Source organism: Pseudorca crassidens, chromosome 19 (assembly GCF_039906515.1).
Source record: "Pseudorca crassidens isolate mPseCra1 chromosome 19, mPseCra1.hap1, whole genome shotgun sequence".
NCBI classification, from domain to species: domain Eukaryota; kingdom Metazoa; phylum Chordata; class Mammalia; order Artiodactyla; family Delphinidae; genus Pseudorca; species Pseudorca crassidens.
In genome coordinates, this window is record NC_090314.1 from 33,209,543 (window position 1) to 33,235,592 (window position 26,050).

General features: G+C 54.0%; 1 protein-coding gene across 2 annotated transcripts in view; it reads left to right on the top strand.

Annotated features, from left to right (window-relative positions):
• Positions 1-26,050, top strand: part of AKAP1 (A-kinase anchoring protein 1) — a 32,492-nt gene extending 6,442 nt beyond the window's left edge. For both annotated transcript variants that reach the window (XM_067717304.1, XM_067717303.1), the window contains exons 2-11: positions 12,827-14,468; positions 17,000-17,133; positions 18,646-18,772; positions 19,302-19,429; positions 21,305-21,482; positions 22,743-22,893; positions 23,294-23,361; positions 24,252-24,325; positions 24,580-24,642; positions 25,048-26,050. In XM_067717304.1, the coding sequence (XP_067573405.1) occupies positions 12,851-14,468; positions 17,000-17,133; positions 18,646-18,772; positions 19,302-19,429; positions 21,305-21,482; positions 22,743-22,893; positions 23,294-23,361; positions 24,252-24,325; positions 24,580-24,642; positions 25,048-25,122 (2,616 nt within the window). In that variant the 5' untranslated portion in view covers positions 12,827-12,850 and the 3' untranslated portion in view covers positions 25,123-26,050. The remainder of the gene's footprint in view (positions 1-12,826; positions 14,469-16,999; positions 17,134-18,645; positions 18,773-19,301; positions 19,430-21,304; positions 21,483-22,742; positions 22,894-23,293; positions 23,362-24,251; positions 24,326-24,579; positions 24,643-25,047) is intronic.

Genomic DNA, 26,050 nt, shown 5'->3' on the forward strand with positions numbered 1-26,050 from the left:
CCCTGTTGGAGCAGGCAGCAGGATCCCTTCAAGCCCAGCCCTCAGCTCTCAGCATGCTGCCCTGCCCCCCCCTTCCCTCCAGCCTTGGCTGGGAAGACAGATCTCCTGCCCCTCCCCCTTCCTGCCCCTCCTGAGAGATGGGAGTGGCTTGCCCTGAGCTGCACTGGGATGGGCGTGAGCTCTGTCTCTAGTGAGGAGAGGCCATGCTGAGACTAACCTCCTTGCTTTGTCCTTTGACTTTGGTGAGGCCCGCCCAGCCAAGCATGTGCTATCATGCTATTTTTAGCAGGTGGTATCCTTTAGGAGGGCCAAGTGCATGTGGCTTCAGTGTACGGGGCAGGTCCTGGTGCCAGAGCTGCTGCCTCTCCTAATCAGGGGAGGAAGGAGAATAAAGCCACCCTAGAGACTGTCATGGGGGGTGTGTATGTGTGTGCGGTCACTTAAGAGGTCCCTGGGCTGCTTTTTCTATCTGGACCTGTGACAAGGACCCACCCCTGCCTCCCGGGCCAGGCGGGCATGTGACCGAGGCAGCCCAGTGAGCCGGCACTCCTAGGTCAGGATTGCTGTCCTAGGGAAGGACGACCCAGCAGCCGATTTCTCAGGAAATCACATTAGTTCTGTCTTCGTGGGAAGTCACCCAGCCTGAGGACAGGCCACTAAAAACTCTGTAAAACTATGAATCCGCGGCAGCCTCATAACTGGCATCCTCTGACTTAAGCCAAAATAAAACCACGAGAGAAGGCAAACGCATGCCCTTCAGCAGGAATTCTTACTGGGAAGCCACTGAGGCTGAAGAGATACGAAAAAGGGGTCTGACAAACAAGTTTTGTTCCTCGCTGCCCTCCATTCTCCCCCCTTTCTTGTCCCTTCTTTCCTCTAACTTGGAGCTGCCAGCTCCAGCCCATCTCTCTTGTTTCTGATTAAGAAAGCTTAGAGCCATATAAGGTCCTCTGTTGCCTATGGTTTACGTTGGCTGGAGAACAAGGTTGTTTTCGCAAAGTCCAATTCAAAGAAGTGGCAGGGACTTCTGTGTGTGTGTCTGTCTGTCTCTGTCCTCCATCCGCAACCCCACCCCCACCCCCGGAGGGGGGCTGGGCCACCTTATTGGGACAGATGCACTTGAGGGTGTGGAGGCATTGTGGGTGAGGGCTTAGCTGCGGTCCTCCAGGGCTAACGACCCCAGGGCTTCCTGGCAGATGCATTCGCTGAGAACTCAGAGCGAACCTCTGTTGGCTCACAGTACGTGCCTGCCATGCTACCAGCCACAGAGGCACTCTGTCCTGGAGCGGACGCTGCAGTCGACTTCTGTTCATTCAGAAACTACAGTCCCCTGGCTTTTCGGGCAAGTCGGTCCCCCTCTCTGGAGGGAGTTGGGTGAACCTGGTCTTCCAGGTTCGTAACCTTCAGCATGGCTTCTGCGCAGCGATGCTGGGGAGCAGTTTCTCTGGCAGCAGCCCTCCAGCCTCGTCTTTGCCTCCCCTTCTTGCTGTCTCTTGAGTCAGCCAGGCTTGTTCCTGCCTTAGGTTGCTGGCACGTCTTCTCCCCGCTGGAGCCTTCTCCCCCTCTCCTTTCCCTGTCCTCTCAGGATCTTGGCAGAGCCGCTCCTTGCTGTTCACTCTCCTGCCACCTCTGCAGAGAGACCTTCCCTGACCATTCTGTCTAAAGCTCCCCCTCTCCCAGGCACACTTTATCCAGCCTTCGTCAGCCTGGGTTCCTCGTTTAATCTACGCAACACAGAAAGTGATTGGCTTTCTCAGCTCTCCCAACTAGTACCATCCTGGATGCACAGGAGTATGGTTAATTCATTACGTGCAGGGGATGCCTAGGGCTCAGCTGTCTGAATCTGTTGAGGGAGGCTGCAGGTTCCGGCTTCTTTGCGGTATTATCTCATCTGAAATGTGACTCCCTACCCCTCCTTCCACCTTTGCTTCCGGAGGGCTCCCCCACCTCCCTGCCCCCAACCCCAGTGGAACCTGGCTCGCTGTGGGTATTAAAATCTTAATTAAATGGCTAGCCCTGGGGGGTTCTGCTGCCTGATGCTGGTGTGACCTCACCGGGGTGGGGGGATCATACGCCTCGTCTCTGAAAGGGTCTAGCTGTCAGTAAGCATGTTCTCTTTCTGAGTGTTACTGTATGTCAGCGGGGCAGTTGGGGGTTTTCTGAAGGAAGATTGGTATCAGTTATTATGGGAAAATAAAGCAGTATAAGTTTGTGCATAGTTGAATTGGGGGCTTCCCTGGTGGCTCAGTGGTTGAGAGTCCGCCTGCTGATGCAGGGGACGTGGGTTCGTGCCCTGGTCCGGGGAGATCCCACATGCCGCGGAGCGGCTGGGCCCGTGAGCCATGGCCGCTGAGCCTGCGCGTCCGGAGCCTGTGCTCCGCAACGGAGAGGCCACAACAGTGAGAGGCCCGTGTACCGGAAAAAAAAAAAAAAAAAAATGAATTGGCACTAATACATGTTTGTTATAATGGTTAACAAGAAACATAAAGTTGTATGGTAGGAGAGCGTCCATTGTAGGTAATACTTAAGAATGTATTAATTTTCTGTCAAAGCGTTGCTTGTACACAGATTTGACTTTTGACTCTGGTAAGCTTTGAAAGAACAGCCCTTCGCTTGGAGTGCTTCCCCACCCTGTCCTGTTCTCTTCTAGAGGCAGCCGTCCTCCCTGCCATTTACCTCTACACAGTTGGCTCTTGGTCTCCTGGGGCATTTGTTCCAGGACCCCTGCAGATAACCAAAATCTGCGGATGCTCGAATCCCTTGCAGTCTCTGTCCTCGGGTTCTGCATCCACAGATAGGGAGGGCTGACTGGATTTCTAAGTAGTATACTACTCCTTTTTTTCCTTCCTTCCTTTTTAAAAATATTATGTTTTGTTTTTCTGCTCTGCAAGATAAGGACTTGGCCCATTCCTACACTTTTCCCCCCTCATCCTCTCAGTATAGAGGTAACGCAACATTTGGTCACATGACAGTGTTGTGATCTAAATATTGCTATGGCTGCAATCCTATTTCCCTTCTTGTCTCCCCCCTCCCTTCTCTTCTCCTAGTTAATTTCCTTTGTTTCCTTAGCTTGGTTTTCTTTGTATGTCTCACCAGTTCTCTGACTCACCCCTGGGCCTTGGCCACTGTGGGTCGATTGCCCGGAAGATTGCCCGGAAGCTCCTCTCGGGAAGCTCCTCTCGTGCTTAAACTTACTGCAGACTCAGCAGTTCTGAGTCGCTCCTGGGAAGCATCCCCGGTCCCCTGGCTCTGCTTCCCCTGCATCCTGGGACTTCCTTCTCCCCTTCTCTTGTGTTGCTTCCTGGATTGGTGCCCCCTCCTTTCTTGTTTTACTCCCTCGTCTTGGTGAGAAAGTGTGCGAGGGTGGGCAGCCAACCAGAAGCACGCTGATCTGTGCCCAAGGACAAGCCCCTTTGAAGGCAGGGGTCGGAGCTGTGCAGCTGAAGGCTGAGGGTTGGTGGAAAGACGGCAGAGACAACCAGGCCCCCAGGTCCCTTCTGCCACGCCAGCAAAAGGCCGGGCTTTACTTCAGGAGTAGTTGAAATGAGAGGGGATCTGGACCTGGGTACCAAGTCGTGGTGAGAATGAAAGTCTGCATGCTGAAGGGGGCACCCCCCCCCCTTGGCTCCCATGGCACTGCCATTAAGGCTGACGTCCTTTCATCTCTCACCCCAGGACACTAGAACATCCTAATTTGGGGTGTCTGGCTCCTACCGCCGCCCCCTGGCCCAGCCAGGACATTTGCCTGACTTTTGGGCTGTGGCAGAGGGTGGCAGTACCAGGCCCACTGGAGAAGAGGTCATTGGGGGGTTTTGCCCCCAAAGAAATTGAAAGTCTTGAAAGAGGGCAGTGCGTTTGTTGATTCCTGTCTGCGTCGCACCGAGCTTTGTACGCTGTTGGTACCGATGAATGTTTGTTGAGTAGAAATTACGTTATGTGCCTTTATGGGATTTCTGAGTTGGTCATATTGCACTGTCTGCCATTTGGAAAGCCATTGTCTTACCTCTTTGCTTTTCCCACCCGAGATGGTGGTGGGAAGGGTCTTTGGCCTCATAGCAGCATCTTTTCTGATTCCTTCTGAAGGCACATGCCGTCCTTATTAGCTTTCAGGTGAGCGTGTTGTCAGAGCACACCTGCATACCTTTTGGGCAGTCTTGTGTTCTGTGGTCATGGGTGGGAACTCCATGTGCCTGGGAACAGTTTCCTGGCCCCTGCTCTATCACTGTCCTCAGAAACCTGTCAGAATTCACTTGTAAAGCAAGAAGGTTGCCAGGAGCCAGGGATAAGGGGCAGGATGGATGTGACATAGTCGTTCACGTTTTTAAGAACCACATCCCTACCCGCAAGGGAAGCAATGGGAAGTCCTTTGTAGGAGATGCTGATTTTCCCATATCATCTGAAGCCTGGTGAGACTGGATGGCTGTGGGTTTGGTCAGAGGAGGAGGAGAGAGGTTGGGCAGTTAACCCTGTGTGGGTCCCTGATTTCTCGAGTTTTCCTAAGTGGAAGTTTAATTTTCAGTTGAGCTGGAGGAGGAAGAGCTCTTCATTTGAGAACATGTCCAGATGGGATTTTTTTGCTTCTGACTCTTCTTACCTGGAGCTCAGGTACTGGACCCCGAGTTTCCGCTTTGGTTGGAGGAGGCTTCAGTGAGCAGGTTCTCCCACCCAGATGTTACTGGGCGAAGCCTCTGGTCTCCCGGAAAGCAGACTGGAAGTGTTCCGTGACTTTCGTGGGACAGCTGGTCCACCCAGAACGGGCAGTGTGGTTGGTCTAGCTCCCCTGGCCGCTGTGCTGGGCCATCACAATGGAGGGTGTGGGGGACAGTCCTCACTGTGAGCTAATTTGGAGTCTTTAGGGTACCAACATGAGTCACAGCCCATCCAGGCCCCCTAAGGATGCAGGTAACAACCCTGTGAACACGGCTGGGCGAGACCAGCCGCCTGAGGCATGGCCCCAGCGCTGTGATCCCTGGGCCCCAGCCATGCTGCTGAGGGTCAGTGGCCCAATTCACCATCGTCCCCCACCCCCAGGGGCAGGACCATGCTCTGCTCAGCAAGGTAGGCGCTGGCTGTTGCAGCGTTTATCCAGCCCTTGTGTTTCCTTTAGGTCTTCGGGGATACCACCTAGCACTGCGCTGTCCACTGGGTAGCCACCAGCTGCATGTGGCTGTTTAGATTTACATTAACATCAAATAAACTTTAAGATTCAGTCCCCCAGTCACACTGGTCACGTTTCCAGTGCTCAGGGGCCCCCTGTGCCTTAAGTGGCCACCAGTCCTGGACTGCAGTCCCCCCTCGGGGGCAGCTCAGGCCTTTGCCTCTTGCGACCTGCTCTGCTTTGGCCGTGCCACAGCTGCCACGGCTTCTTCCCGTTGTCCTGACAGTAGAGGTCAAACACCATTTGTCCGGCCCTGCCAGCGATTCGGCTCCAGCTCCCGGACTCATCCTGCTCTACCCTGCTGCCCGCTCCATCCCCCAGGCATCTTGGGTTTAGAACCTTAATTTATGCTGTTAGCCCACCATTACAGCCTAAGGAAGTCATGGCCTTCCTTGAGACAGCCTCCTGTGTTCTCTTTGCCCACTTCCGAAGTCAGGCTCAGCTCGGTGCATCTGTGTGTGAGAGACAGAGCGATTCCTCCATCTGGACTGTGAGCTTCTGGTGGCCAGCAGCGTTTTCTTGCAGCGACTTAAACGTATTTGTATGTGCGGAAGCTCAACCTGTTGAGGAATTGGGTAAATGCATCCTATACAAACCCAGAGACACCCTTGGAGTCTTGTAAAGACCTCTGTGTATGTGGCCTTCCTCTGGGGTGGGGGGCAGGTGGGGGACGACATGGGCCTAGCCGGCAGCCTGCCGTTATTCTCTGAATGCAGTGGCAGCAAGGCTTTAGGTTCTGAGTCATGTAGCTGTTCCCTGTCCTTGGAAGGCCCCCTTCAAGAGGGGAAGCCCCTTAGCAAGAATTTGATGTGCTGGACACTCCAGAGATGGGCTGTCTTGCGCCCCCTGTTGGTGAACACCCAGGGACCGTCTTCAGCAAAAGTGACCATGTAATGCTGGAATAATGGAAGAAATGTTCAGATTTCTTGGAGAGTGTTTAAAAGCCCACTCAGAACACAGAGTAGGGACTTCCCTGGTGGCCCGCTGGTAAGGCTCTGCGCTCCCATTGTAGGGGGCCTGGTTTCGATCCCTGGTCGGGGAACTGGATCCCGCATGCATGCCGCAACTAAGGCCCGGATCATAGAGTAGATCTGGCTTCACTGGCCAGGCCCAAGCCCACACTGGACTTGTAAGGCTCTTGGCCCCCTAAGCTCTTGTTTTAGGGTCGATTTTTCCCCCCACCATCATTAATCACACGCAACTCTTTTCCCACAATAACCACAGCCAAATTGATTTAATGGAACCAACACTCTTTGTTTTCTTGTTTAGCAAATCTCGCAAAGATCTGCCTTCTTATTTAGCAGAAGGCTCTAGACTGCAGTGACTGCCCTGGTCATCACGCTTGGGAGTGAGACCATTACTTCTCCAGAGGTAAGCTGTTCTGAGAAGCTGCCTGCTCCTCTGGGAGAAGGAAGACGTCTTCTTAGGACCTGGACTGACCCAGGTGAATGCTGCAGCCTGTGGGGCTGTGGCACGTGCCTGCGTTGAGCTCTGTGTGACCACTGGGCGGCCAGCCAGCCTGCATCTATTTCCCAGCAAATGGACCTGCTAAAAATAAGCAGGCAGCCAGATTCAAAATAGCCAGGTCTCCTCCCCACCAGTGCTAGGGCCGGCTCTGCATTCTTCTGCAAGGTTTTTCCTGCGCCTGAGTGTCCTGGGCCTGGGGTGGGAGGCCCTGGGGGAGGAGGCCATCTTCACTAGTGAGCGAGTGTGAAGGCCGTTAGACCTCCAGTGTTAAATGCCACTACAAACCTCTTCAGAGGTTCAGGTTTAAAAAAGAAAAAAAAAACCCACATGCACACAAAACCAGGGCAAAGAGAGCAGCTCATACATGAGTCTGTGCCCAGAGAAGGAAGGTAGCAGCGGGCCTCGTGAGGGCTGCCGCTGTGTGTGTGTGTGAAGGCAGCCCCTTCAGGATTCAGGGAAGGTGGGTACATCCTGCACCCCCTGTCCAGGCCTATCAGACCGGGTGGAGCAGGGAAAACAGTGCCTTACCGATGCACAAGTCTGTCTGAGTGAATTGGCTCAGGTAGGGCCCTTCCAAGTTGAAGGGCCGAGGAAGTGAGGGACTTTCCTTGACTGGTGAGAAGTGGGGCTCCCCGTGAGGTGCCCCCAGGCCGCCGCGCCCTTGGTGAAACCCACTAGCCTCCTGAACCCGCCACCTTTGGGTGGGGTGTCTGCTGATCCCGGCGGCCCCTGGCTCTGTTCTTGGTGGAGCTGGCTCCTGAGGCTATTCATGGTCCCCTGGTTGCTGGGAAAAAGTACACGAGCCCTGTGTTCCCCTTCTTTCTGGGGATCTCATACTTCTTTTCTCAAGCGCCTGGAGCTCTCCCTGTCGGGCGGTTCCTGTCCCTGTGGGCGTGGAGAAGAGGGGCCACTGCTGCTCCCCACGTAGAAGCAGTGGCTCCTGGCGCCCCAGCTCTAGTCCCTGGGGTGAGTGGTGGCCACTGGGATCAGGTGGGACATTCAGGGTCCTGTGGGGTGGCTGACACTGCTTCACGGTGGCAGCATCACCCCCCTTCTCTGAGGCCCTTCTGGCACAACAACGGGGTATTTGTCTGGCTTGGAAGCAGAACGTGTCTCCTGAGCTGTCATTAGCTGAGTAGCCTGTTGGGGGGCAGTGGGGGGGCTATAGATGGTGGATCCGGGGGCTTGTGCCTCAGTCTCTTGGGGACCGAGCTCGGCTGGCAGGGTTAGGTGGGCAGGTGGCAGCGGTGTCCCTGGGGACAGAGCAGCAGGCAGGGAACACGTGTCATGGCCCCAGGCGGCTGGTTCTGTGCGTTCAATCTGAACTAGGGCTGGGAACGGAACAGATGAGGTGGCAGGGGAGGCCAGGGACGTGGTGGGCTGTGGTCTGGGTCGCGGTGTGGACCTCGTGGAGTGCAGAACCAGAGCTAGACTGGTGGTTTGTGTTGGGCCTCTGCCCTATTGTAGTGTAGCTAGCTTCTGAGATCCTGGGGGTTGGATGGGGACACCTGCTGGAGAGCAGACCCCTGTGATTGGCTTTTACTTCCAAAGGGGGGGGGCTTCTTCCAGCTATTTTGAGAAGCAGTTTATGTCTTGGTAGCAACTCCCCCCTTACACACACACACACACACACACACCCACCCCCCCCATGTAAGTCTGTGGCCTTGGGTCCTTGGTGTGTAAAGTGAGGAGACTGCCCCCTATGGGTAGTTAAGACATAGGATTCTTTTTCTTCCTCTCCATCCCATTCCATTTAGTCTTTTACCTGAGAGCAGAGAATTGCTGGAATACTATGGGAATCACAGCTATAAGCCCTGCTGAAATGGGATTAGAATAATAAGGAATTAGAATATAACTTTACTGACGAGGAGAAAACCTGCGTTCAGACCCCAGCCCCACTTCCTGTGGCAGGTGATCTGTTGGGTGGGACTTGATTTCCTGATAATGGGCCTTATCCTGAGTGTGCCCGTCCCCCATAACCTCTTTTCCTTCTCACATTTCATTTTATTTATTTATTTATTTTTATGTGAAGGACGTTGAACAGAAAGCAAATCTCCATAATCTGCCACCACCTTTTTGCGGGCGTGTGCAGGTTGTTCCAGAACAGTGACTTCCCCAACTTGACTGCACAGTGGAAAAAAAAAACAAACCTGATGCCCAGGTTTCACCCTCAGGTTCTGATGTAATTGTTCTGGGTACCACTGTGAGATTTTAAAAGCCTCCCAAGTGATGCTGGTGGGCAGCCAAGTTGGAGGATCTCTGTTAAAGAAATTTAAAACTCTCTCTTTCCAAAAGGAAGAAGGGAAGACTATCCCTATTTGCAGATAAGGAAAAAAACAAGTTTGGGAGGGTTTGTAGGATACAAATCAATGTACAAACCTTCCCCTCTTCCACAGCTGAAAGGCTGCCTGGATCCTTCCCAGTTTTTCCATGGGATTATGTGGACATAGACATCACATACCCACAGTGGTCTACCGCTTTTATTTTCTGTATCATGGCAAGTTTTCCATGTCAGTACAGGAGAATCAGCCTCATTTTCCAAAACTGGTATGACCATGGAGTCTGCGATAGATTGAGCAGCCGTTGCTTTGAGTCTTGTTTCAAATGGTACCCCGGTGAGCACTCTTATATAGGCCTCTGCCTGTGGTATTTTTTTAAGGAAAGATTCCAGGTGTGGGATTTTTGGGTCATAGGGTAGGATCATCAAGGTGTTTTGTTTTTTTTTAATTGGGATATAGTTGTTTTAGAGTGTTGTGTTAGTTTCTGCTGTACAGCAAAGAGGAGTCAAGTTCCCTGTGCTATATATAGCAGGTTCTCATTAGTTATCTGTTTTATACATAATAATGTATATATGTCAGTCCCAATCTCCCAATTCATGCCACCCCGCTCCTTTCCCCCCTTGGTGTCCATACATTGGTTCCCTACATCTGTGTCTCAATTTCTGCCTTGCAAACAGGTTCATCTGTACCATTTTTCTAGATTCCACATATATGCATTAATATACGATATTTGTTTTTCTCTTTCTGACTTACTTCACTCTCTATGACAGTCTCTAGGTCCACCCACGTCTCTACAAATGACCCAATTTCATTCCTTTTTATGGTTGAGTAATATTCCATTGTATGTATATGTACCACATCTTCTTTATCCATTCATCTGTCGATGGGCATTTAGGTTGCTTCCATGACCTGTAATTAGTGCTGCAGTGAACATTGGGGTGCATGTGTCTTTTTGAATTATGGTTTTCTCAGGGTATATGCCCAGTTGTGGGATTGCTGGGTCATATGGTAATTCTGTTTTTCTATTCTACTGTTCTCCATAGTGGCTGTATCAATTTACATTCCCACCAACAGTGCAAGAGGGTTCCCTTTTCTCCACACCCTCTCCAGCATTTATTGTTTGTAGATTTTTTGGTGATGGCCATTTTGACCGGTGTGAGGTGATACCTCATTGTAGTTTTGATTTGCATTCTCTAATAATTAGTGATGTTGAGCATCTTTTCATGTGCCTCTTGGCCATCTGTATGTCTTCTTTGGAGAAACGTCTATTTAGGTCTTCTGCCCATTTTTTGATTGAGTTATTTGTTGTTTTGATATTGAGCTGCATGAGCTGTTTGTATATTTTGGAGATTAATCCTTTATCCATTGATTCATTTGCAAATATTTTCTCCCATTCTGAGGGTTGTCTTTTCGTCTTGTTTATGGTTTCCTTTGCTGTGAAAAACTTCTAAGTTTCATTAGGTCCCATTTGTTTATTTTTGTTCTTATTTCCATTACTCGAGGAGGTGGGTCAAAAAATAGGGCCATCAAGTTTTAAGAGGGGTACAAACTTCTCCTTTCCTTGGCCTATACAATGCCTCGTCTGCACAGACTCATTAAAGTGGGTTCTAGATTTAATGTGGAGTAGAACCTGAGTTCAACCTCGTGGCTGTGTGACCTGGAGTTATTTTAACCTTTAGGATGGTAATGCATATTGCAAACCCGGTGGTTGAGGATTAAGCAATGCAAGGGAAAGCATCTAGTGAGGTTCCGTGTTTGAATTTGAAGTTCTAAGGTAGCATCATTGGAGTTTTGTGCCTGAAGGGATTAATATAGTCTTCTGAGCCCTGGCCATTGTTTAACTCTGCTTTGTATTTTCCAATTCCATTGCTTCATCTTCAGATATTAGCAAGAAGGTTTATTTTTACAGATGAAGGAGTTTCTGGAGATGACCCCTCCCACCCTTCCCCGACCCCCTCACTTTGGAGCAGAACACTTTTCCTAGTCCTTCACAAGCTGTCATGTTGCTTGTGAGTCCTTTGCTGGTCTTGTTAAATGGTCTGGGGTAGAGCTGAGATACTGTATTTAGAGCAGTTTCTCAGGTGATGCTCAGTGCTTCTGGTCCATAAACTGCACTTTGAGAAGCAGAGTCTCCAGGACTTTTTTTTTTGTGTGTGCAGTGGTTGAACTTTTTTTGCCTCGGCTGAACATTAGAACCACCTGGGGAACTCTGCTCTGGTTTTTCCCGAGAACATTGATAGAAGTAAATTAAACACTGATATAAGTAAATAAGAGTTGTTAAAGCATTTACATTCATCTCTGCAACAAAGCACAAACCCAATTAAGGAGTAATTCACCGTATCAGTGGAGGATTTTTGGTTTTAAGAAGACTTACAGTTTTTGCAGACAGAATAAAATTTGCTGTATGGGAGGCAGAGGATACAAGTGTGTATTCTAGAATAAGTTTGTCACATACCTCTAATGAGAGCTAACCTGCTTTACAATGATTAACACGTATCTCAAGTGATCTTATACCAGCCATCCTTTACAAGGTGTGTCCCCACCTTACAGGTGAAGAAAACAGTTCCCTGTCTCCTTTACGTGTCTCCCGCCTTCCTCTGGGCTCTTATTTCTGCTTACCTGGATCTAACGGACTCTAGGTCTTCAGCTTTCTTTCGCTTAATACTCTTTGTCCTGCTCCCAGAATAAGCTAGAGACACAGTTTGGTGTGTGTGCCTTGCAGACCAAAGCTGGTTCTCTGTTGTCTACAGGAAAAAGTCCAGACTCTGCAGCGGGTGCAGGACCCTCATCGAGCCCAGTAAACGACTTGACTCTCAAACATGACCGTATCTCCACGCCACTGTGTGTTTTACTGGTCCCTCGCCTTGGAGTATACCCTATCCTTTTTCTGGGGCAACTGCGTTGTGTCTTCATTGCTGCGTGTGGGCTTTCTCTAGTTGCGGCGAGCGGGGGCTACTCTGTTGTGGTGCGCGGCCTTCTCATTGCAGTGGCTTCCCTTGTTGCGGAGCACAGGCTCTAGGTGTGCCGGCTTCAGTAGTTGCAGCACGTGAGCTCAGTAGTTGTGGCGCACGGGTTTAGTTGCTCCGCGGCATGTGGGACCTTCCCGGACCAGGGATCGAACCTTTGTCCCCTGCATTGGCAGGCAGATTCTTAACCACTGTGCCACCAGGGAAGTCCTCCCCTATCCTTTTAAAAATCTTAACTCATCCTCTGTTCTGACTTTACTGCTGCGTAACTACTATTTCACTGTCTCATGATTTTGGGGGTGCACGCGAGGGACATGTACATGTGGATTCCATTGGTATTTAAAAATGCTCCAACACCACCTGGATAGATAAGTGCTCTGGGAGTTTAGAGAACTAAAGCACTAAACATAACTAGTCCCTTGGGGGAACATAGGGAGAATTTGGCATCAAGAAGTGATGCAAGGGCTTCCCTGGTGGCGCAGTGGTTGAGAGTCTGCCTGCCGATGCAGGGGACGCGGGTTCGTGCCCCGGTCCGGGAGGATCCCACATGCCGCGGAGCGGCTGGGCCCGTGAGCTGTGGCCGCTGAGCCTGCGCATCTGGAGCCTGTGCTCCGCAACGGGAGAGGCCACAACTGTGAGAGGCCCGCGTACCGCAAAAAAAAAAAAAAGAAGTGATGCAGGAAGGGATTTGGTTTCAAGAGAAGGCTCAGCTTGTTTCAAGGGAGTGTGCATGGATGAGGGAGCAGAAGTGGGGGGAGGTGTGTCTTCCTGCCCACCCACCTCCAAGGATCACCCAGAGTCTTGGGTGTGCCGAGAGGGAGGGATGCTCCTTGCGGGGTCAGGGAAAGTGGGGGAGCGAAGGCTCTGCCATAACCTGTTTGTCTTTGCTGTGCAGTCACATCAGGATCCTCTTACCTGGCTCTCACAGCATCCCCTTTTCTCTCCTGTTCTCGCAGGTATAGTTACTTCAGGCCTCCAGGATGGCGATCCAGTTCCGCTCACTTTTCCCCTTGGCACTGCCTGGAGTGCTGGCGCTCCTCGGCTGGTGGTGGTTTTTCTCTCGTAAAAAAGAGCACTTCAGCAGCCACAACAAACAGATGGGGGCCAGCGCTGTGAAGCTGAGGGCTGGCCCTGCCACGGAGGACGCGCTTCCCGCGGAGGACCCCTGTCCTGGAGCAGCGGCCCCGCCCCCCGGTGCCGCCCAGCCGCCGGAGAGGGAGCTCCCCACCGCCAGCAAGCCCCCTGTGGAGCCGCCGGCCCTGCTGCGGGCACACCCGGCCTACCGGCGATCAGAGTCCTCGGGCGGCCTTCCCAACACCGCGGACACGAGGTTTCCACCAGGACCATGCAAAGAGGACAGTGCAAGGGTGGAGCTCGCTCTGACGGGTGACGAAGCCAAGTGTGCTCCTCTAGAGTGTCCCCTGCTGTCCCCAAAAGGTGTTCCGTTCCCCCACGAAGCAGCTGAGGTGTGTAATCGAGAGACCGTGATGGGCAGGCCGGCAGGGCGGTGCCAGCAGGGCCAGTCTGCAGCCCCCGCAGAGAAGGTGGACCCTGGGGAGAAGACCAGGGAGATGGGTGGCGCCGAAGGCACAGGTGATGCGGTGACGGGAGAAAACGTGCCGGAAGAAGGTCCCGTGTCCTGGGAGCAGGGCCCCGAGTTGCCGAGCAGCAGAGCCCCCAGCCTGGCTCCCTTGGGAGGAGGGGGAGAGAAGGGGAGCAGCCTGCTGGCGGTGGACGAGGACCCCGTGGGGAAGTTGCTGAGTAGCTTCGTGGAGTCGGCCCACTCGGAGCTGGCAACGCCCGATGAGACACCAGCGCCCCGGGTCAGGGGGAGCAGAGGCTGGGACGGAGACTTCAGCCGGGAGCTGGGCAAGGAAGAGACCTTGGACAGAAACGAGAAGGTCGAGCAGGCTGCCTTCCAGATCATCTCCAAAGTGATCCTGGAGGCCACCGAGGAGGTGCTGAGCACCACGATGGGCAGGATCGCGGGTCGGATGCATCCGGCCTCGGCCGCTCAGCTCCAAGGGCCGAAGGAGGAGAGCTGCGCCCGAGCCCACCAGAGAGCTGCCCTGGGCCAGGATGCCGCGGAGCCTGCTCTGGCCACAGCGGAGGCAGCCACGGGCCCGGTGGACGCCGCCTTCCCCTCCGCAGACCTGCCGGCAGAGGATCTGCCCCCACCAAAGACGTACGTGAGCTGCCTGACCAGCCCCCTGTCCAGCCCCACCAAGGACAGGAAGCCAAAGAACTCCGCGCACCACGTCTCCCTGGCCCCCTGCCCTCCACCGGCTGCCTCCCTTGGAGAGTCACTGGACGAGGCAAGCATCCTGGCAGAAGATGCCGCTTGTGTCACCTGCGTGTCCAGCAACGGCCAGGGTGTCCCCTCCGTGGCCTCCTCTGGGCAGTGCTCAGATTCTGTCAGCACTTCGGGGCTCGAAGACTCTTGTACAGAGACCACCTCCAGCCCCAGGGACAAGGCTGCCACCCCGCTGCTGCCAGAAAGTACTGTGCCCTTCAGCAACGGGGTGCTGAAAGGGGAGCTGTCGGACCTGGGGGCTGAGGATGGATGGACCGTGGGTGCGGAAGCAGATCATTCGGGAGGTAGGAGGGCCTGGGGTGTCCCTCAGAGGACCAGGGGGTCTCCCTTTATTTGGTCGGGAAAGGCAGCCGGCCTGCCTCTGCTCCTTGTGCAAGTAATGACGCTCTCCAATGCTGTGTCCCAGCCGGCCTGCAGAAAGTCGGGGTACGGCATAGAGCTGGTGGGTAACTGAGAAGTTAAGCTGCTCTGAACCCCAAAGCCACGGGAACTGTAACTTGGTTCGTCAGCCAGGGACCCTTCCCAGTCCTTCCGAAGGAACCAGCTCAAAGTTGGGTTCACCCATTAACCTGAGTGTGTCTCTCTCTTAAACGCTAACCTCGTAGTAGCTTTTTTTCTAAAAAGGAGAGGCCTCCTCAGCTTTAATTCCCTTGAGTACCAAGGATGGGTAAGCTTTTTTTTATGGTTTATTTCCTTTTAATCATGTGCTTGTTCCCATGTCTCCGCCTGCTTTCCTTCTCCAGAAGCTCTTTTGGGGTAAGTGCCCAGAGAATGGCCACAGCCTTGAATCCTTGCGGGAGGCTCACGCCTCCCTGCGTGTTGCTGTCACCTATTCCTTCGCAGAGAACCTCAGCCATTTCCTTTCTGTGCAGCTGCAGTTCCACCCCCGGGAAAGGGGCACTTTGGTAACGAAGTGTCCACTGGGTTTTTCGAGTGCTGACCCCAGCGTAGACAGGTCAGCAGCTCCTGTCCCCGGTTTTGCAGCTTCCCTGGGGTATTTTCATTGATCTCACGGAAAGAGGCCATGGATTCCCTCTGTGGGTATCCAGCTTGCTTGTCCTGGAGCCACTCCCTACCGTCGCGGCTCCTGGAAGGTCGGGACTCTTGGGAATAATACTGCTTTCGGCAGCATCTGGTGTGTACCACACGCTACAAGTTGTCACCTGTAAGATGCTATTGTTAAGACGCTGCTGTTCTGTGTGTACCTCCAAAAGAAAAAAGAAATGCTGCTGCTCACGAGTGCAGGAAGCCAGAGACCGTAAGATGCACCCAACTTCAGGGGTTTTAAAATTGTTTTAAAGCATCTTAAAATGGGTGAAAATCTTTTAGGAATAAAGGAGTTTCCCTTTGCCTCTTGCCCCTCAGCCTCACCATGCTGACTCCAGTTTGATTGTAGTAGCTACTCAGATGTGTCCAGGCTGCAGGGGAGAGAGTGGTGAGCGGGGAGGCGTGGGCATGGCAGGTGGGAGCGTGGTGGAGCCACCCACTGAGCACTGGCTATGCCCGGCTCCAGGCTCGAGCCTTCCAGCATTCTCCCTCAGTAGCCCTGCCTTGGGCGCGAGGAAGTCGAAGCTTAGAGTGGCCCAGGGACCACCCAGCTGAGTGGAGCCGGCCTTGCCGGAGTTCCTGGTGTGGTTGGAGCTGCCTCTAGGTGTCACTGGGGTGACAGGCGCGTCCTGTTCCGTCGGGCAGTGGCTGGGGGCCGTGTATGAGCCGAGCCCCCCGTCAGCCACCTCTGGTCCTAGCAGGTCGGCTAAGCAGGCTTCTCTCCGAAGGGGTGGTGTTCCCTGCGTGAAGCGCGTCTGGGCCCCCGGGGCTGAAGGAGTCGCTTCACGGGGACTCGTCCTTAGCTGGCAGCAGCGCCTGCCGCCCTGGCATCCAGGTAGCATGTGGATTGCTCGTCAGGGGCCTGTGTCCGTCAGGGTTTGGAGAAACGGTGTGGGAAATAACCTAGTTAGTAGACGCTGAGGAACGACCTCCTTCTGGCAGTTGAGCCTTCCATATTGAAGCCAGAGCCACTTCTCTGAAGCTGGTGTGGCCCCCGTTTTCTGAGATGGGCCCCTTGGCACACCCCGCGCGGGAGTGGAGCAGCCCCTGTCGGAGCCAGTCCCGCTTCCCGCTCTCTCCTCTCGGGACCGGGACCGAACTTGCGCTCCGGTTTTGAGCGGGGGTCGAAGACCCACCCTGGGCCCAGAAGAGCACTCAGAGGGGCGGCACGAGTCAGGCCTAAGCGGAGGGGAGGGGGGCCTCCTTCCGTCACCTTCTCTGGCGGGGCCCTGTCCGGGATAAGGGCCGTGGAGAACTCTCTCTAGCTCTGCTTGGCGGAAGGCCACCGCCTGTGTGCCCAGGCCTGGGGCCTTGGGGACCAGGGGCCCTTCGTCTGAGGGGCTGCGTAGTTGGAAGGGTGCGGACCAGCTGTGACGGGTTGGTCTCCATGGGGACCTACTTCCAGCTGCTGAGACCGTGGGACCTGCTGGCCCCCCTCCCCCCCGTGGGCCCCCCTTCCTGGGCCAGCGTCGCTCTCTTTGTAGTTCACCACTTGTCTCTGCTCCAGCAGCTGTGCTGGGCGCGGCTGCCAATTCAGCAAGTGGGACTGTAAGTGACAGGCTAAAATTAGGTGTCTCTACACCCCCAGGCCTCCTTTCATTGGGGGCTGTTCTGAGCCTTCTAGACTGCGAGTTGACAGTCACCTGCCAAGTTTGAGGGAGGGGGCAAGGGGCGGGGGCCTCCTGGGAATGCGAGTTTGGAAGTTGGATGTTATTAACTGCTCTGGCTGGTGTCTGTGTGTCTGTGCGTGTTGCTTCCTCCCCTGCAGGTTCGGACGGGAACAGCATGGATTCGGTGGACAGCTGCTGTGGCCTCAGGAAGCCTGACGGTTTCCAAAATGCCCAGGCAGGCTCCCATCCCAAGAAGGTCGACCTCACCGTCTGGGAGATCGAGGTGCCTAAGGTAAGGGCTGCGAGCTCTCGGTGCCCCCAGGCGCAGCGTCATCGGGCTGGGGTCAGGGGTCTGAGGGAGGGGCCGTAAACCGGAAGAAGCCCCCAGGGAGCCAGAGGCTGAAGGGATGGGAGCACTCCACTTTGCCAGGATCCAGAGAGCTTCCTGCAGAGTGGAATCCCTCCGGCTGCCTTCAGGAGCATGCTCTTCACACTCGCAGGCCTGCTCCCCTCCTCTGGGGCTTTTCTTGTGGGCCTGGGACTCAGATCTGTTTGGAGATGGCAGCAAGACCGGACTGAGGGCAGGGGCCGGCCGGGAGTCCCCTCACTGCTCTTCTCATGCTCTCCAACGCAAAGTGTGTTTTATGATTGAGCACAGCATAAACTCGTATCTTAGAGGGCTTGAGAAGTATAGCAGTGTAGGAAGAAAATAAAAATCAGGCTCTAATTCCACCCCCGAGAGTGACTGGGAAGACTTTTATTTCCTTCTCATCTTGCACCCTGTGGTTTTTAAACAAAGCTAAGATTATGTTGCTCTAATTAATGCTTTTAAATATTTAACAATTTAGCTTTCTGAGTTATTCTTTGAAAATGTAATTTTAACTGCATTATGCATTGTGTGAATGTCAATTTACTTCACCAGTCCCCCAGTTCCAGGGTGCTTAAGTGGTTTCTAGCTTCTTTTCTAACTTACATCTTACTAGCTTGATCTTGATGTCTGTCTCTGGGGCTCAGAAATAATTGGCCGACTGCATTCTCCTGAGGCTCTTAGGCTCCCACCGAGGTGGAGACTTGGATTGGTTTGAACTCGGGGTCTAGGGGGCTTGCTCTGCCCTGTGGTTCTGGCTCCCTGAGTTCTTTCTTCCCCTGGTCACCCTGATGGCAGTCCTACCCTCTTCTCCTTCAGTGGTTGCAAAGGGCACACCCAGGCAGCTCTGGGTGAGGAGTGACCATGTCCCTAGCGGCTCCTCAGGGTGGGGTCGTTGGGGAATGTTTCAGGGCTCGTCTTAACGTTGTGGCTAAGTTTGGAGCCCAAGGGCTCTTTCATAGACTTTTATTTTCAAATCGAGCCTCTTTTTCGGACCTGCGCAGACTTGGAGGAGTGGACGACTTGTAAATCAAACTTTGTGCTAGTGAAACATCTCACAGTGTGGATCTGGGAGGAGAAAATACTGCCTCTGCAGCTTCTGAATATGGGCCCCACTGTCGGGGATGAAATGGAAACTGCCCAGGCCTGGAGCCATACTGCCTAGTTCAGCTGCGTAGTCGCTGTGTGAGCTTGGGCGAGTTACTTAACCCCTCTGGGTTTGTTCCCTCAACTGTAAAATGGTGATAAACGCATGCTGTTTGCTTCATACATTTACTCTGAGTAAATGTAAGTGCTTAGAACGGTGCCTGGCAAGTGAGTGCTGACGTGTTAACAGATATTATGTTCGAGCCTGACCTGGTATAAAACAAAGGCAGGTCTTGGGGATGCAGGGAGTTGATTTCTCACTGAGTTCTCGTCTTTCCTTCTCTCTGGAAGCACCTAGTTGGGCGGCTGATTGGCAAGCAGGGACGGTATGTGAGTTTTCTGAAGCAGACGTCTGGTGCCAAGATCTACATCTCGAGCCTTCCGTACACCCAGAACGTCCAGATCTGCCACATAGAAGGTCAGTGGCAGCTGCTGCCCTGTTTTGAGTTTTCTTACCTGAAGTGTAAGTAACTTGAAGCGTTTGAGTCCCGGTTGCTCCCCTTTTGGGATTTAAGTCTCTGAGTGGAAAGCCCTGCTCCTCACCCTAGGTGAAGGGAGTGGGGCTTCCCTTTACCCTCCTTTCCACTTCTGGTGCTTGAAAGAGACTCGGGTCCCCCCTGAGTCTGGTCTTCTGGTCAGGAGAGGTGTGGGCACTCAGGGGCAGGCCAGGGGTCCTGGGTTGATGGTCGACGAAGGCTGGGCCTCCCTGGCTGCTAGGCTCCTGTTACCGTGAGTGTAGTCACAACAGTAGAGGTCTCGTTTGAAAGGTCAGCAGGCGGCAAGCTTCTTAGATGCCTTTCATCCGGAGGCGAGGCCTGGCATTCTGGCACATGAGAGATGTACCCGAACTCTAGGAAAAGTCCCGTGCAGTGGAGGGTGTGCCTGAGTGCCCTTCTGCTGTCTGTCTTACCCCTGTGGCTGTGTCCTGCTTCCCACACCCCACTTAGGCTCTCAGCATCATGTGGACAAGGCCCTGAGCTTGATTGGGAAGAAGTTCAAGGAACTGAACCTCACCAACATCTACGCTCCCCCACTGCCTTCGCTGGCCCTGCCTTCTCTCCCGATGACTTCCTGGGTGAGCATGCCTCTGGGGGCCGGGGCTGCCTGTGCCCCTTTCCCCCAGCCTCCCCCGAACAGGAGACTCCCAAGAGCGTGGGCCAGGAAGGCCGGGAGCACACTGATGCCCGTGCCCTCTCACCTCTGCCCTCCACTGGTCAGTTCTGCTTCTAGCCTGTGCTCTCTGGATCGGGTTGAGGGCCGGAGTGCTGGTCGGAAGCCACAGGCCTCTCGGTCCCTGCTGCTCGGAAGGACCACTCTCCCCTGGCTCTGCCGCCTGGGCACCCTTCGTGTTTTCAGGGCGTTTGCCTAGAGAGGATTATAGTCTGTCCAGACTGGGTGTGTGCAGGCTGGCTCGGGACTCCTTAAAGCTGGTGCTGTGTCCTGGATCACCTCTGAGACCTGGTTGGGACCCACCGTTTTGGGCTCGAACGGGCTCTTACTGTGTCGTTGTTCCTTCCTCCTAGTTGAGCCAGGTCCAGCGGTGGCCCTGGCGAAGGCTCCCCTTCGCCTTCCTGCCTCACGGGAGGTTCCTGGGTCATAAAGGAGAAGAACCCCTGCCTCCGCCCCCACCCCGGAAGCCCCGGCAGGGGGGTAGCGGGCGCGTCGGGGGCCTGCGTGCTGGGGCTGCAGGCTCTCTGGGGCCTGTCATCCTTCCCTGCTGTGTGCCCCCAGCCCTGTTGAGCCCCGTCTCACCAGGAGTAGAGCTGTAGGGTTCTGAAGGCCGAGAACGCTGCATTTCACAGGCGGAGTGAATGTGCAGCTCCAAGCTGGATTTCGTTTAGGGGAGGGTGTCTTCCTCCCTCCAAAGACCCTTGTGCTTTGCAGGGAGAGGTGAATGTCCCTTTCCTTTCCCATGGGTATCTGGGAGTGGGCTGAACCCCACTCCGTGCTCCACTTCTGAATCATAGGGTTTTTCCCACCAGGTTCGACCACAGACCCACTCTTTTTTTCAGTAAGTGAGTGGTTGGTGAGGCTTCCTGCCCTTGTGCTCTGTGGCTGGGTGGGACTGGAGAGGTGCCTCTCAGCCAGCAGCACTGAGAGGACGGGGGCAGGAGCGGGGGGAGGCACAGAATTCTCAGCCAGAGGCTTTTTGTGGCCACCTGGCTGGGAGGTGGAGTAGATGCCCTACTGTGTCCATCCAGCGCACCTGGATGTTGCCTTAGTATCAGGGAAACTAGTGCCTTAAGGACAGTTTTTTTTTTTTTTTTTTTTTTTTGAGAGACCAGTCTTGGCCTCTTCTAGGGTCTTTAGCATGGGACCTCGCACCGAGCAAACCTACATTCCAAATCCCAGAGTGGGAATGAGTTGGGAGGATGTCTGTGGAGAGTCGAGAAGAACAAATGACTCGGACTGTGCAGACCTTGACAGTGGACCTGACCTCAGGCCTCTGCTTGCTGGTAGAAAGGCAGAGCAGAGAGATGCTGTCAAACCAGAGCTCCTGGGGTCAGCTGCAGGTCCCAGTGAGCTGGCTGGGGGGTCCGAGGGCTGGTCTACCTCTTATTCTTGTTCTCAGTGGCCACCTCATTCCTGTTTGCCTTCCCTGGGTCTTACAGACTCTTGAAGAGGCGAGGGAGGGAAGTTGTGCCCAGGCCAGTGGGAGGCGGGACGTTGCATCCACAGCTGGCTCCTGGGAGCCTCTCTGCCCAGCTGAGCTGAGGCTGCCTCTAGTGGTTACTTGTGGTATTGCAGGGCAAGGGCCACAGTGGAGCCAAACACTGCACGGCTAAAATAGTTCTCCTTGAACCTCTGTCAGCCTCTGGGTGCCATGTTGCTTTGGGTAGTCATGCCTTTTTCAAAGATGTGCCAGTTCAGACACTTCCCCTGGGGCCTCAGTGCTCATCCCAGACATGAGAAGAGTTGCTGCTGTGCTCACCACCCCTCTCCTCTGCAGCTCATGCTCCCGGATGGCATCACTGTGGAGGTGATCGTGGTCAACCAGGTCAATGCTGGGCACCTGTTTGTGCAGCAGCACACACACCCTACCTTCCATGCGCTGCGCAGCCTGGACCAGCAGATGTACCTCTGCTACTCTCAGCCTGGAATCCCCACCTTGCCCACCCCAGTGGAAAGTAAGTGCTGCCCTGGGGGTCAGAGGGGAACCTGGGCTCTGGCCAGGCTTGGGGAGAAGCTTTGGGGGTCTCCTGTTGTTCTGCCCTTGGTCTTGACCGAGAGGAGGCTGTTTTGGACCCTTCATGGGAGCAGCATCCCTGGGTTCTTGCTGTTGGCATGGAGTGTGCTGGGCTGAGTTTCCTGGCTAGCCCAATATGGCGTTTCCATCGGCTGATGGAGGAAAGGGGTCAGAGTAGAGTGTTGGCACCAGCTCTGCTACTTACCTGTTGAGTGGGGCTGATCTAGGAATTGCAGTTGGCTACTGTGTGTGTTAAACATGCACAGTACCTGATGCAGATGCAGGTCCCATAGAAGATCCCCAAGTGCAGCAAGTCCTGTGGTGGTTTGGGTCATCTCTAGTGGACAGGTGAGAGAGTCAGTGACGTGCCCAGGTGGTCCCTGCGCAGGAGCTGTTACCTTTGTTGCCCTCGTTAGCGGGAGGGAATCGAACGTTGAAACGTGTCTCTAACCCACCCCATCAGGGACTCCTAACCTGGAGCCCCCAGAGGGCTTTAAGGCGTGAGGAAAACCTTTGAAATTTCGGTAGCATTTTTTATGGGTTTTCTTTTAGAGGAATAAGGATTTCACTTTTGTCAGATTCTCTGATGTTGCTTCAGCCCAGAAGTAAAGAGCAAACTGGAGGCCAGGAGGTGACTACGTCAGGGGCTGCCTTTAAGGGTTAGGACACGGCGTGGCCAGCTGTGTCACAGACCCCCCCCCCCCCCCCCCCGCTGCGCCAGGGTGTGGTTGGTGACGCTGGGGGGCACTTGCTCTCTGGCCTGGTTGGCTGTCCCGGGCATTAGTGCTCTCAGTGCCTTCCTGAAGCAAAGGCCAGAAGAAGTGGGGTTTAGGCCTGGCAGCCTTCTGACGAGCCCTGCATCTGAGCTGTCGTGGGCCAGAGCAGGTGCTAGCAACCAGCCATTGAGTCTGCACTTGGAGGCTCTCGACGTTTTTCTGGGACATTCCCTTAAAGAGTAGAAGGCAGAGTTGCTGGTCCATTCCCTGAATTGTGGAATTTACTTGGTTTATTCCAGTTAATCTGTGTCTACCTCTGGCTTCAGTGAGTCTCAGAGTAAACAGATGTGGATGAACACTTTCTGGTCTGGGTAGCTTTTCGGGCGGCGCAGGTGTGAGGCGGGCCGAGCCCGCCCCTTGGGGGATGCTTGCTGTCGCCCTGCCCTGCGCTGGGCCTTTGCACATGCTCTCGTCCCGCCCTGCAGTAACGGTCATCTGCGCTGCCCCTGGCGTGGACGGTGCCTGGTGGCGAGCCCAGGTGGTGGCCTCCTACGAGGAGACCAATGAAGTCGAGATTCGCTACGTTGACTACGGTGGATACAAGAGAGTGAAAGTAGGCGTGCTCCGGCAGATCCGGTGAGTCGGGAGTGGTTTCTGCAGAGCTGGAGCCTGGGACGTGGGTTGACTCTTCCCTGCTGCTGCCTACTCTGTTTTAGCAGAGTATGATATAAACAAACTCCATGCTCGCCTCAGCCAGACGGAGCTAGAAAGGCCCGTCTGGTAGAAGAATTCCCCCAAGTGTCATTAGGCAAAAGTGAGGCGGCTTCTCTTTGGGAGCGGGGTGCAGGCAGCGCCTCTGAGGCCAGGCCTGTGGCAGGGCGAGCTGGGCGCTGTGGCCTGCTGCCTGTCGTGTGTACCTCTGTGTGGCTTCACCCTGGGTTGTGGGGGTCACGGCGCTAAGCAGAAGGCGAACGTCAGCCCAGAGTGAGTCAGCCGTGAAGTCCGTGTTCAGCTTGTGCCTTTCTTGCCTTTCTAGGTCTGACTTTGTGACCCTGCCTTTCCAGGGAGCAGAGGTCCTTCTGGACAGCGTGATGCCCCTGTCAGGTAACAGGGGGGGCCTCTGGCTTGGGGGGGTGCAGGCAGGTGTTGAAAGTAGGTCTTCCTCTTTGAGACCCTCGTTCTCACCTACAGGGCTTAAGCAAACACAGATTGCTGCCACTCTTCCGATGGAATAGGTCTGGGCAGAAGCCTGAGAACTCGCATTTCTAACGAGTTCTGCAGCGATGCCAGTACTGCTGGTCCATGGACCAACCTTTCAGGTCCACTGTTCTAGACTCTGCCCAGGCCTCCAGCTTTGAGAGGCTTCCGGCTTCCAACAGAGGCACCTGCCAGAACGTGGCTCATAAGACGTTCCCAGACCTTAATCCTGCCCCTCCCGTCCTCACTGCCTCTCGCCTTGGGTATGTCCTTGTACAAGGACGTGACCTGTATAACCTGACAAAGAATGTGGTCTGCGTGCCCTGCCCACTTAGAGTCACTGCCTGAATTGGGCTGTGTGGCCAGCTGCCTCGATCTGAATTCCACCTACATCGCTCTGGGAGCTGGTTGACCTTTGGCCACTGGCCTGTGTCTCCGTGCTGTCGCCTGTAAAGCGTGTTCTTGATTCGGTGTGAGAACACATACAACGTGCTCAGTCCACATGGCCCCCACATAAGTGGCGGCGGTGGCGGTGGTATTTCCGCTGAAGGCAGAGTTTCTGTCCCTTTGCCCTCCGTCCCCCAGCGGTTGGCATACAGCAGGCACCCCGAGTGTACCCACTTGGAGCCCTGGGGAGGCTTGGGGCTCTGAACATGGCGTAGGTGTGGCTACGCCCCATGGAGTTCTTAAGTCCACGGGAGTGTGTGCAGTCTTCTGCTTGGAAAACACCTGCAAGCTGTGTGAGTGACGAGTGCCTCGCCTCAGTGAGAGTCTAAATGCTGCTTTTCCTTCTAAAGACGATGACCACTTCTCACCTGAGGCGGATGCAGCTATGAGTGAGATGACAGGCAACGCAGCACTGCTGGCTCAGGTGTGTGGCTGGGGGCGGGGCAGGGGGCAGGCCGGATAGGGTCTGTCTCAGGGTCTGTCTCAGGAGCCTCCTCCCTGGCATCTGCAGTCCCTCCCGGCCTCGCCTAACTCTCTGGGCTTCTTGGGAACTGACTTTTCGGTGCCTGCTTTCCTGTGCCTCACACCCCGGGTTGGCCAGCAGTCTTTAAGGAGAGGTGCATGGGGTAGCTTTTAAACATGGTGTGGAGGGTTTGGTTTTTGTTTTGTTTTTTTCAGGTGACGAGGTATAGTCCAACTGGCCTTCCTCTGATTCAGCTCTGGAGTGTGATTGGAGATGAAGTGAGTTCTGTCTTTCTTTCCCTTTTAACGCCCAGAGACGCTGTTGGTGGCCACAGTTGGGAGTAATGCTAGTGTCATCTTAGTGGGTAGAGGCCGGAGGTGCTGCTAAACATCCTACAGTGCACGTGACAGTCCCCACAACGGAATGTCCGTGAGCCTTCCTGGACCTTGTCCGTTTGGGTTTTCTCCTTCATCTCCTGGTACTAAAGCCTAGATTTCCTCAGCCTATTGGAAAGGCTGTTTGCATGCCGACAGAACCTGTAAGTGAATCCCCTGTTGGCCCAGAAGATGAATCAAATTTCCACCCCATGACTCAGGCGCCTGCTGTGAGGGGGGAACCCACGCTGGCTTGGGAAGTGGTCCCTGGTGCCGTGGCCATGCTCTCCAGAGACCTTTCTCTCCTAGGTGGTGTTGATAAACCGGTCGCTGGTGGAGCGAGGACTTGCTCAGTGGGTGGACAGCTATTACTCGAGCCTCTGACCCCCTCCCCACGCCGCTTCTGGAGTCTTTTTTGCACTGTTGAAGTTGGGCTTGGTACTCAAGGCAAAGACTTTACATCAGAATTACAAACATTTGTCCTCCCCTGAAAGTCCTTTCTTTCTGTACTGTAGTCATGTTGAGATGTTTCGTCTCTGAGACAAGGAAAGAACTGTGGGTTCTTTTCAAAGCCATAGGATGGCACGTAACAAGCCAGTTGGCTAAACCTGGTTGCAAGCTGTTTATTTAAAACAAAAGTGGAAGGAGAACTGTCTCAACTAGGTTGTCCTGCCCCCCTCCATTCCGTTCCTCCATTACTCCTATTTCCTCCGCTACCCAGACCCAAGCCCCTGTGGCAGACAGGCCAGGGGAGGTGTTGCTTGCTTGTGGGGAAGGGTTTCTTTTACCTTCAGAGTCTATCTTCAGGGAGCAAGACACGAACTGACTGATGGGCATCAATCACTTGTACAGCTTACAAATGAATTTATGATATTTAACCGTTTTTTATAAATTCCGTCTAGGTCTCTAAGAAGGCAGACTTTTTAATGCATCTGTAAATACAAAGCAATCATACCTCCAGCCTCGGTCAGTGGGAGAGGGGGGAACTGTTGTCTTGCCAATCCTGTTGTAATTTGTAACCATTTTCTATTTGTGCAAACTCTGTAAATATGTTTAAAAAAATGTAATTATTTTGTACAAGATACACTGGAGAACAAAGGGAACCCACGATTTTTCCACATCCCATGTTGTCTGTGAGCAGAAGTTACTTGTGCCGGCTACCGCTGCCTGTCCCAGCTCCCATCGCATCCTGCATACCTGACAGGGTGACTGTATGGTATAGGTGTGATCCGGGGATTTTTGTTTTTGTTTATTTTCTGTACAAATTTGTTTAAAAAAAAAGAAAAGAAAAAAAAGCAGCTCATTGAATTAC